This window comes from Physcomitrium patens, chromosome 4, assembly GCF_059467195.1.
Source record: "Physcomitrium patens ecotype Gransden chromosome 4, ASM5946719v1, whole genome shotgun sequence".
Lineage (NCBI taxonomy): Eukaryota > Viridiplantae > Streptophyta > Bryopsida > Funariales > Funariaceae > Physcomitrium > Physcomitrium patens.
In genome coordinates this window covers 10,698,067-10,711,069 of record NC_143413.1, presented here as the reverse complement: position 1 = coordinate 10,711,069, position 13,003 = coordinate 10,698,067, and the positions used below count along the sequence as shown (strand labels likewise).

Sequence of the window (13,003 nt, the reverse complement as noted above, 5' to 3'; positions counted from 1 at the left end):
TAGGGTGTGGTGCCTAGTTCCACGTTCAGTGCAGTGAAAATCTGACACTACCTAATCCTAAAATCACAAGACTATACACAAACACACACACACACACACACATGCGCACACGGTAATGGTTTGCCTCCATTCACCGAAACCGAATCTCAACAAGTGATGTGATGTGGAACAAGCGGCACTCGGTATCCCGCCCGAGTCCGCATCATACACAACAACATTGGCTGTTCCGAAAATCATCAAACCCTAATTCCCGTTCCAACAAAGAAATCAGAGCGTAGACTTCAATGTTCAGAGCAATGAATAGTTTTGTATGGATGAATGTCGTTCTAGCAAGTTTGAGGTGTGTAAAGCATCTTAAGTTTGGATGAATGTAAATTAACCCTTGTTTCAAGTTAAATGAATAAATAAAAAAGAGAACATATGTAAACAGTGATAAAATAATAAAAATATGCCCAAGGTTTTTCATGTAAATGTGTATTACATTAAAGTGTGTAGTAATTAGCATGCATTATGGCAATAAAATATATCTTTTATTCAAAAACAACAACTTGAATAATAAAAATTATATATAAATGTAATTGTATGTTTTAAATTGATGTATATTGAAAAAGGATTGGCTCATTTATGCAACAATATGTATAGTGGTTATTTTGGCATTATGTCAATACCTCAATATGAAAATAACTATATTTTAATGACTTTTAGTATTTAACTTTTTCTTTCACAAAATTCCAAATATATAGATTATAAATAAATAAAATTTTATTTAAAGAAACCATTCTTAGTTTTTTAAAGAATAATAAAATCTTGTGATAAGTATATTTACCATATTTTGAAATAAATGTATTTAATGATATCATCAATAGACATATTTATATTTGATTATTTCAATAATATACATAATTATTTTTTTAAGTTCATAAAAAAAGTATAAATATATTCATTTATTTATTTCTCTATGAATTAATATGTTCTTTAATTGAGTGCACCATAATAAATATATAAAATTGTTAAATATTAAATGAAATCAAAATCAAATCATTGCACATTCTATGTTTTTATTTACATAAATAAAAAAATGTCATTTAATTTTACAATTTACAAACACACCAGTTAAAATATTTTATAATTTTAAAAGAATACTTTTTCTATTAACATATTCAGATATGTTTCTTTGATAAATCATTGTTTAACATCATATTCATTGGGTTGGAAACAACAGACCTAGGATCATCTATAATATTGTTACTGATTATGGATTTTTCTAAGAATTTGATTCTACAAGTTATATTTATTTCTTAACACCATGAGCAAATTTTATTAGCTTACACTCCTTAGGGATAATTCAAATGCTATACCATTAGTTCACTAGTCAATCCAACTGCTTATAATAATATTTTAGTCCTACCATGAATCATCCACAATAATTCTAAAATTTTATAAAAAAATTTTGAAGCCTTAAAATTTATGTTGTTAAGAAAGATAAAGCACCACTTTGTTGGCTTTATTCATCACTTTTTTTGAAAAATAAAAAAATAAAAAGAAAATTCTTAAGGTAGTTAATCTATTGTCAACCATTCCTTCATTTTCAACCTATAGGGTGTTCTATTTTGGCTAGGTTGGCTACCTATTGTCCACCAAGTCTAACATTTTGTAGTCAACAATAGATTGGAGGCCTAGCAAAAATAGGTTAAATTCTTATTATAATAGATTTCCAACTACAACCAAAAAGTAGTTTCTGCATTAATGTTTATGGATCAGTGGCTACTTTGATTATGTTCATACTATAGTTAATATGTGAGCTCTTGATCTTCAAAATTGCATTGGCCACATGGCAAAAATCCATATATAAGTGGTGGTGAATAAAATGAAGGTGGTTTGTGTTGCTTCACTATAATTGTAGTTTGTGACTATTGCATCTAATGTAACGTAAGTGTAAAAAATAAGTAGGTAAATTCTAGATTTTGAAGGGTTCTAGATTTGCAAGCTTTGGAATTAGGTGTATTGAATTAATAGGAGTGGAGAAGTAGCAACCTGCAACACAATCTAAATTGCATTGGGTGAGTGCTAGAGAAGTAGATATTTTTTCTTTCTCCATCATTTGTATTTGTTTCTTTAAAGAGTGTCATGTTTTTGTGATATGCATAGATTCAATATGATTTATACAAAAAATTCATTTAATAAACTTATAGATATTGTTTGCAAAGTGGGTATAGGAAAGAGAGGACGAAGAAGAATTCTAAGTTGATTTTAATATTATATTGTCTCAACTCCTTTGTAGTGATGGTTGTTTTATGAGTGTAATGCTCTTGTTGATTTTTCTTTCTTGGTCACATTTTTAAAAGACTGCAACACCTATGATTCTCTTTTGGTACTATATTATGTGAAGTCTACTTAAGAATGCAATGGATACATAAATGTAGAAAGAAAAATGGAACTTGCAATAAGATGACCTTAACAACTCTAATAGAATTCTTAACAAATTCCAATTAAACTATATTAATGCTAATCAATCTTTAATTAAATTCAAAAGAAGTGTCAAAAAATTATAAAATAAATATAAAGAAATGATATATTAACCTTAATAAAATATATATAATAATAAAATATTAAATAAATATTAAATAAATATTAAAAAAATAAATTCTAATTAAATCCTAATCAGATCTTAATATAACTCTAAACCAATCCTAATCAAACTTTAAATCAAATCCTATTAAAGTTCTCATGAAATCCTTTTCAAATCCTATTGAAATCCTAAATCCTAATCAAATCCAAATCAAATTCTAATAAAATCCTAAAACTTAATTAAATCCTAATCAAATCTAGAAAAATCCTAAATCCTAACTAAATTCTAAACCAAATACTAGACTTTAAGCCAATCCTAATCAATCCTTAATCAAATCCTAAATTTTAAACAAATATTTAACAAATCCTATGGCAAATTAAAAATTCAATAACTAATACTTGAACCATTGATTTTGACTCAAAATTTATAAACTTTACAACAATTAAGTTAAAAATAAGCACAAAATATTTAAAGAAGATTGTACATACTAAATGGATGATAATCTCTATACTCCACTTGGATGTTGACTAGGTTCCTTTTCCAACCTTGATGATGATATTTCTAATCCATGATCTCTTAATTTTAGCATTTAACTGGTTCCAAACTTTGCACAATTATTGGAAGTCAAGCTAACTATGTTTGAGCAAATGTAATGAGCGGATTGACAAATATCTTAGAAATCCTCACTAGTCCTCTAAACTCCAATTTTTGAATCTATTATCCACAAAACTCTTGTATGCTCCAATCTAACTGCTTGATTTATCTCAAATTTCTCACAAAATTTATAACACTTACAAAAACAACTTGCCAAATTTTCACCTAGAAATATACTATAAAACTCACAAAAACCTCAAATTTTTAAACTTATTTTTATTTCTCAAAACCTAAATCCACCAAATACATCACTAACTTTGAAAATTCTTCAAATCCTTAATATTAATTTAAAGGACATGAAACCAACTTTCAAAAATCTCTTCTCTAGTTTTCTCTCAAATCCAACTCTTTTATTAACCTCAAAAATAATATAGGTACTTTGTTTTGTATTTTAGGATCTGATTTCAATCTTGATTGACAACTAGTCCTCTCCGAGTACCAATTCTTATTTTTTTGAGATAATTTTTGATAAAATCAACTTCCAACTTCCTCTTACATATGATTATATTATTTATTTTTCTAATCTATCTTATTTTGTCTCATTTATGGCCATACAAAATAAATAGATTTTTTTTTATATAAAAAGAAAATTTGATATTATAAGATTTTACTAACTACCTATCTTTTATCTATGTTTTTTTTACTATATCTTTTTAATTAGGCTCTTTTATAGTAAAATACTTTCTTCTCTCTTTTACTTAATGGTTGTGTTACTACACAATATCAAGAATCTAATTCTCTCTCTTTCTCTTCTTTTGACTCTCTTTGGCTTCACTTTTATGTGTGAGCCTCTAGGATCTGGTTGAAATTTGTTATCTGCTTTTGCCTCTCTTTTTCATTTATCCATCATAAATAAAGGTGTGTATTTACTTTAGGATTGGAATAAAGATAGAGAACCTCTTTATCTTTTGAAGTGAGACAATCTTAGCCAATGGAAGTCAACAATGTCCTAGATTGGATTGCATAATGTATTAGTACCAAAAAGAGACATCCAAAGGGAAACAAGGGTCGAGTCTTGCAAAACTTAGGTATATCACATTGTGTGATATTAGAGTCCATTTTTTGTGGCTATCAACAAGATTTTGTCCATACAATTTTGAATTGTTGTTGTAGATGAGAAAATTATGGAAGGATTATTTATTAGAAAATATTTGGAAGTTGTTTTTGAAGTTTTTTTGTTTGATCAATCTAAGATCCATTATATTCATCTACTAAAATTTTCTCTCAAAATCCTAAGATCAGCCAAAGTGGACTAAGGGACCTTAGTTCAATAAAGGTTACTTTAAATACTAATCAATATAAGGTGTGGATTAGCCATTTTTCCTCTATTAGACTATTACTTAAGAAGTAGACTATTGACCCTTCTTTTTGTTAAAGATTTAAAAGCTAGGAATGTACTTTAAGTGGTGTAGAGGTAAGAAATAAGAAGTAGACAAAATTGATCAAATGGAGTAATAGAAGAACAACTTTGTAGGGAATTCTTGGGAGGTTCCAATTGAACATTGGGAGAGAGATATCAATTCCTAATCAATTTCCACAAATTGGGAGAAAGATATCAATTCCTAACTAATTTCTACAAATTATACAATTTCTAATCAATGAATGTTTTAGTTACAAAACAATTTTATAAGAAAACAACTTTGTTTTAGGTTATTATTGCCATTCACAATGATAAAGAATGGAAGGCAAAAATTAGGAAAAATGAGGGACTCCGACAAGGATTAGGAGATGAGGATAAGGATGGAGACGAGGGACATAGATATGGGATAGATTAAATTAATTATAAGAACCAAAGAGGATGTTGCATTAACAACATGGGGGTGTTGCCTTATCAATTCCATATATATATATATATTTATATTTATGAGTTTTTTCCTTATTCAGACCACACATTACAACCTTGCATTGACATAACCCAGAGTTTCTCATGAGTTCCCTCATCAAGAAGCCACAGGTTTGAAATGACACTCTAAGATCTCACTCATCTTTGAATGTTACAAAATACTCATTACACAAGAAGAGCGTGACATTTTCAAATAAACTCATAGAAAAGTTCTTTAAAAGTTATTCTAAAAAATAGAAAGGAGATAGTACTAAGACCATCATAAATGATTACACAAACAACTACATATCCGTACATGTTCACAGACACGATGCGGGGTGGACAGCGCGGGCAACGGAGACGAAAGCGGCGCGGAGCCCCTCCTAAGCCCAGGCCAGGCCAGGGCAGGGAAGGGCAGCCCGAGGGCGAGGGGGAGGAAGAAGGAGATGGCAATGACGATGACGATGGCCATGGATAGCTAGCTAGCTTTCCGATCTCCATTCAAGCGCGGGCAAGTCCTTCGCCGGAGGAATCCTCGCCAGTCACTCTTCCATCACCCATTCTCCCCGCCGAATTCATCCCCTTCTTCTTCTTCTTATTGCCCCACTTGTTACCGTCTCCTCTGGTTCCCTCTTTCTCACCAATCACTGCCATCGCCTAATCCCAACCTCACTCGCTTCTTCAGGCCCTCCTGGGGCTCTGTGGCGTGTTTCGCCCGTCGCGGCAGCCTGTGCAGGTGTGGGGTCGTAGTGTGGGTTTGAGGGTCACGAATTGAATGCTTCCTTTCCTCTCATTTCGCTTTTGGGATTTGTTCGTTTGCTTTGTGATTCGAGGGTGTGTATAGAGTGGAGTGTGACGCATTGGGAGTTTTGCGTGGAATTAGGGGGCGACCATGATGAGGAGGGCAGCGTCTCTGCTGGGGGATGCTGTGCGGCGGACCCTCGTGCAGCAGAATAGCGGTGCTGTGCGGCAGATTCCGCGACGATGCTTTGCGGACGATGCAGCGGCAGGAGAGCTGAAGAAGACAATGTTGTACGATTACCATGTGGAGAATGGTGGCAAGATGGTCCCCTTCGCCGGATGGTCGATGCCTATCCAGTACAAGGACAGTATCATGGACTCCACCACGAATTGCCGCTCCAATGGCAGTTTGTTTGATGTCTCGCACATGTGTGGGTTGAGCCTCAAGGGCCCTGATGCCATCGACTTCCTTGAGACGCTCGTCGTGGCCGACATTAAGGGCCTCGCACCTGGCACTGGCACGCTCTCCGTGTTTACGAACGAGAATGGAGGCGTTATTGACGACACCGTCATCACAAAGGTGCCGCACTCGTGCCTTAATGCTATGTCAGCATTGATCGGTGTAATCAATTTTCGCCTTGTGACTATTTTTACCGAATCTTTGATGCGCAATTCAGTCCTTGGAATCATTGGGCAGCTCCACTATTCCTTTGCTGAGGTCACACTTTGTTTTCCTTTCTGATTTCAGGTGTCAGACGATCACATCTACTTGGTGGTCAATGCGGGTTGTCGTAAGAAAGATTTGGCCCACCTTAAGAAGCATTTGAAACCCTTCCAGGATACCGGTAAGTCGGTCGGGTGGCACATTCACGATGAGCGCTCCTTATTGGCTTTGCAGGGGCCTCTGGCGGCCGACATACTGCAGACTCTCACTAAGGAGGATCTCAGCAAGATGTACTTCAGTGACTTCAAGGTCATTGACATCAATGGCTCCGAGTGTTTCCTCACCCGCACAGGGTATGTCGTCACCCCCTCCAAAATTTTGCAGAGTTCGCTGCACTTGTGCTACCTAATCATATTCTAGACAAACCTATTTTGTTTTTTTGTTAGGTTGCATGAAATCGTCTGTCGTCCGTTGCACAACTTCAGTTGGAGTTACCTCTGAGTCTGTGGTTTCATTATTAGAATTTGGAGTATTACTCCAAATAAACAGAGAAGTTAGCATTACCCAGCTTGATTCTATAAGCTGCTCAACCAGTTTTGCTACACATTGAGTCGTCCTTGAACACAACGTTCTGCGGATGTAGGTATACTGGCGAGGACGGTTTTGAGATTTCAGTGCCAGATGAATCTGCGCTCGATTTGACAAAGGCAATCATGGACAAGGGTCAGGGAAAGATTCGCCTAACTGGTCTGGGAGCTCGGGACAGTCTCCGCTTGGAAGCCGGTTTGTGCCTGTACGGTAACGACCTAGAGCAACACATTTCTCCCATTGAAGCAGGGCTTGCGTGGACCGTGGGCAAGAGACGCCGAGCAGAGGGCAACTTTTTGGGAGCTGAAACCATCTTACGCCAAATTAAGGATGGTGTATCAAAGCGCAGAGTTGGGTTCATCTCCACCGGCGCACCAGCACGAGCACACAGCGAGATCCTTGACCTTGAAGGAAACAATATCGGGGAGATCACCAGTGGTGGATTCAGCCCCTGCCTGAAGAAGAACATCTCTATGGGCTACATCGCAACTGGTCATCACAAGAACAATACCAAGGTCAAGCTTGCTGTGCGATCCAAGACATACGACGCCACTGTCACAAAGATGCCGTTCGTGCCCTCCAAGTACTACAAGCCACCACAAGAAGCAGCGAAGAGCTGATTTTGTGAAATCGGCCGATATCCCCTCACCTCATCCTCTTCAGCCCACTCTGTGTCGCATTGTGATTATGCAGTAGTCTGAAAGTAAATTCCGTTTTCCGACTTGCAGACGTAAATTGGAGGACTCTTCCTCTATGGAACCGACTTCAACTCTGTTACAGTTTGCTGTATTCTGCGAACTGTGAGCTTGTGTGATGTGCATCGTAGTCTGAACAGTTTCCACGTTGTCTCGTTAGCTATCGTTTGGAGCTGTAAATCTGTTTACTCCATCGCTGCGTGAAGTGGGACTTATGCCTCCAAGCGACACATCCAATCTTTCTAACGCACTTGCTTTGAAGTCGTTGCAAGACACAATCTTCACTGCATGGTTTGGATCCATTTCATGGTGTTTTGTCAAAGTTAACTTCTGCTTGTTTTCAGCTTCCCATGCGCAGCTCGCGTCACGGAATTGAGACGTCTGGGGCGACCAGGCACCGAATAGCACATTCGTAATCTTCTTACACAGAGTCGGCTCTTGAGCTCATAGCATTGGCAATGTGCAGAGAATGTGAAAATATCCCTCCTCATCTACGGAATGTACTGTTCTTGTGTCGCAACTTGTGGATGACAACGCACGCAAATCGTAATATTCCTGAAGAATAAGATTTTAGAAGAACGAGGAAGTGACTATTTTTATTGTATCATATCATCACAGCAACACAACTGTCATATCCTGTGTTGTTTTCAATGTCATTGACAATATCTTCATTGAGATATGCAGTCACAGTATTGTTTCACAAGGTTAATTTGAGGAGAAAGTCGTCTGGAGCACATTCTCAGCTATGATCCACACATGAATAAGATCTTTGATGTGGATACATTGATATTAGATTTTCTTTGTATCAATTTTAGTTATTAGACATTCCTTCTCATTAAGTGACACATGGCACATTTCACCTCCACAAAAGCGGCTATGGCCGTCCACTGCTTTTAAGCAGTTCTGTGAAGAACTATAGACTGTAAAATGTAAAAAACCGTGTAGTTCTTTGAATGATATACTCAAGGCAAAAGTTTTTGCAATTTGCTCAACATTTTTAGTTTTTCTCCTTGTTTTCCACAGTGGTTATGTTTCCTTTCAAAAAATAGTAATAACACAAGTACATTTAGATAATTGTGAAAACTGTAATATTTATATCTTACCTTATAGATTAAAATATTTAGAACAATCTTACCTTATAGATTAAAATAAATTAATTTTGATTAGGCGTTTTTATTTTTTTAGAACATCATATATATATATATATATATATATAAATTATTAAGATTGCATTAATTTTTAATTTTTCTTTACTATAATATTTTTAACAATATAAAAGTTGTAGTTTCAATCTTTAAGTACAATTTAAGAATAAGAGTAGTTTTTATTTTTAAAAAAATATTGTGCTTACCATGCTGCTAATCATTGGCTTTAGAGGTTAGTCGAGAATATTGAAGGAGTCACTATTTCTTAAGCTACATACTATTGATATAATATTCTTGACTTAGAGATCAAAAACTTGGTTAGAGCTAGAGTATTGAACTTATTTCCTAACAATCCACTTACTTTGGAATATGTATTTTTGGCTACAAATTCTATTGCAATTAATTTGGTAAGAAAATAGGCGGTTATGCCTTTAATAAACAGAGCCTCTAAATCCATAGAAAAGGATAAGTCTCTTTGTACTAAAGAAGCTATATCATACATATTATGAACTAGTAAGTGTAGAAGTGAAGTAATACCTAAACCACCTTAAGAAAATATTGCTTAAAGTATAGATCTTCTATTCATCTTGCAACTAAATGTTGGATCCTTCATCCTAAGCTTAAGTTAGCCAATGTAAAGAAGCCTAAGGAGCATGCTAAGAATGATAAGAAATGAAAAGATAAGATTGGAAAAGAGAAGGATAAATTTTATTGTAAGAAGGGAGATAGCTAAAAAAATAAGAATAAAGATGATTCTTGTTTGAAGACAATCAAAACTCAATATACTTATACATATACTTGGATACATCTCAAAGCACTCACAAGCATTCTTGAGCTTCAAAAACTCAACATCACAACTTTTGATGATTTTTTTTTTTTTTATCCTAAAATATTAACCTATGTACCTTGGTACCTTGACATCAATCCAAAAACACACATTTTGTATCTTTTGCATCAAGTTTGGATATCATATGATCTTGTATCTTTGCATACACAATGCATCTAAAAGTTTTGCATATCTAAAATACAAGGTAGTCTTCTACTCCAAGCTTATTGTGATGTCATTGATACTAAAGTATTAATTTGACATCTATTTCTTGTAAATACAATATTTACAACAATTTTGCTCCAAAATTCATAATTAAGGTTTTAAGCATGAAACATATTTTTTGCTATTTCTACAATAGTATAATTTATTCTTTCAGCAACACCATTTATTACAAAATATATGGAATTATGGTTTGTTTAAGAATTTCTTTATTCTTCAAATAAACATCAAATTGCTTAGACATGTATTTACTTCTATTGTCTATATACAATATCTTGATCTTGGACTCACTTTATTTGTCAAAAAAAGCTTTAAATTATTTAAATCTCTGAAAATATTCTCTCTTGGCTTTAAGAATATAAATCCAATTTTTTTTAAAGAATTTTTCAGTAAAAGTGAAGTAATAACTTACTTCCATACTTGTGGATTTCATATATCAAAATAGACAATTTTCAACAACATGGTAGCACATGTTTTGCCATATATGCATAATATTATGCTCCAAAGTCATCTTAGATATAGTATATATTTCCTCTTTCTATTTTCTTGTCATTTTAGCAATTGCAAGAAAAATATCATAAATTGCCAAAATTAGAGGAAGTTTTGACATAACCTTATTAATTTGAGTGATTTTCCTTGTCTTAGCATGATATTAAGATATAAATCACAAATTTTATTTATAAAAGTAATATTTGTTTACTTTTATTCTTTAGATTATATCTTATGCATAAGATAGAAATTAAAATAACTATTGCCAAGTATAAGAAGACTAGAGATTCTTGGAACAAGGCTAAGAAAAATAAAAGCCTTGATAAGAGTAAGAAAGGCCTTTCAGTTGAGACCTTTGTAACTTTCTTCAAATAAATCATTTGGAATACCATTAAGAATAGTTACTACCTGTAATTGTATTACTAAACATCAAAAGTTATTTTTAAGGTTATTATACCAAACACCTTTTATCTTGCGATTTATTTGAAAAAAACATGTTCTTGAGGATCTTAATTTTTGTTACATTCTCTTGAATGTTGAAACAATCTCAATGCTTTCTTCAATAACTTAGCAAACAATAGCTCTTGACTTCAATTTCTTAATTATTGATTTTTCATCTCATTAACATGAAAAATATAAAAAAATAAAAAATAAAAGATAAAATAATATTGATATTAAATCTCATTTATTTTATAGCAAAAAATCCTATGACTCTTCATTTTGGTTTTGATAGATATTACAAATAAAAAGCATCAACATTCTTTATTATATTTACAATATTTTTAGATGGTTTATATGTACATTTGTAAATATAATATTTATGCCTATGTATAAGATATTCTCATCTAATTTGGCACCACATTAAATCTAAGACTTCTTTAATTTCAAATTCTTAAAAATTTTCTATTTTTGTAAAAAAAAAAAAAAAAAAAAAAAAAGAAAAAAAGAAAAGAAAAGTGACATTTGTCTTCTTCTTAATATATCTATTGTCTTATGTAGCTCAAGAAGATACATATGGATTATATGATGGATCTTTATAGATTTCAATATGTGTAATCAATATGCAATAAAATTAATCTCTTTACAAATAAAAATAATTTAAGTCTATAATAACTTAATTTATTATAATGACAAATAGTCTTAATATTATGACAAAATAACTATGCTTTGTTGCCAATATGAAATTAAGGTTGTTTATTGTGATAAATATCTATGTTGATCTTTTGTTGTTCTTTAGCTTTCTTTTATTATAACTTCATTATTGAATGTAGCTTTGATAAATAATTTGCCTAATCTTTTATAAGATTATAAACTTTTTTAAAGTCAAAAGTTCATATTATAGGTGATAATCATAATTAGAATAAAAATATTATTATTGAATAAAAGAATGTATCATATTATTTTTTACAAGTTTTTCTTATTGAATAAAAATTATTTAATTATCTTAATAATAATTGATAGTACATTTTAAATACTATTCTAATATTTAATTTATGTATTTATCTTATCTATAAAGTTAAAGATGGAAGGTCAAAGATAGTTTAATTTCTACTAACAATAACTTGAGAAGAATTCTTCTAAACCTAGATACAATTTGAGTCTTTAATTTGATATAATATTCTTTGAAAATCTATAATAGCAATAGCTATTGTCAAGAAGAAGTTTAATTATTTTTTTATATGTGATATTTTTTGTAAATAGTATAAAATATGCCATATATACTATTTATAAAAAATAATATTATATTAATATATATACTATTATAAAATATTAATATTATAAAAATAAAAAATTATATCTGTTAAAATAAAAGTAGAATAAGTTATCTTATAGAGGATATTAACTTAGGTAAGTTGCTAGTGGCCAAAGGTTTGACTCTTGGTATATGGTAAGGACATCCAATGGATATAGGACGAAGCTATGGACCAAGAGTCAAAGTCAAAAGGATAAAGTATTAACAAGGAAATATCCAAAGACTAAGTATGAGTCATTAGTATGTGTCATAGGATACCTTCGATGCTTGTGAGATGCCAAAAGGATCCTAGGGCCACGTGTGTCAAAGTCAAAGAGTAGAAGTTGTCTTTTAGGGCAACAACCACTACCTATAAGTAATGGGTATAGGAAGTGAGAGATATCTTATTCCATACTTTCTTTGTGTGCAACCTTGATGATGCTAGGTGTTGTGTCTTCAAAGTACTTGTTCTTCAATAGGTTATGGGTCCACTCACCTTTACTTGTGAGTTTTGAAGTACTTTAAAGTCTTTCTTATTGTGAGGAATAGATCTTATGGTTGTTGCTGAAGTTTGAGTTTGCTCTCTTCTAACCCTTCTTATGCATCTAGTTGTTGATGTAGTTTTTGCTCTTATTTATTGTTAAGTGCATTGATAGTCTTGATTGTTGTTAGAATCCATTTAATGATGTTTTAGAACTTAAGTATTGTATTTCTTTGCTGAGTTTCATCCTTGGTGCTCTAACTTTGTGCTTTCATATACTTAACTTCATAAGAGATTCTCCTATTATTATAAGAAGTGTTTTGTGAGGTTAGAGGGATAATTGAAGAGTGGAAAAGCTTATGCAAGAGGTTAAGA

General features: G+C 32.4%; 1 protein-coding gene across 1 annotated transcript; it reads left to right on the top strand.

Moving 5' to 3' along the window:
• Nucleotides 1-5,682: 5,682 nt before the first annotated feature.
• LOC112281392 (aminomethyltransferase, mitochondrial) lies at nucleotides 5,683-7,926 on the top strand. Its single transcript, XM_024517854.3, has 4 exons — nucleotides 5,683-5,781; nucleotides 5,929-6,366; nucleotides 6,535-6,803; nucleotides 7,094-7,926. Exons 2-4 carry the CDS (start codon nucleotides 5,938-5,940, stop codon nucleotides 7,656-7,658), a joined length of 1,263 nt encoding a protein of 420 aa, XP_024373622.1. The 5' UTR covers nucleotides 5,683-5,781; nucleotides 5,929-5,937; the 3' UTR covers nucleotides 7,659-7,926.
• Nucleotides 7,927-13,003: the final 5,077 nt, after the last annotated feature.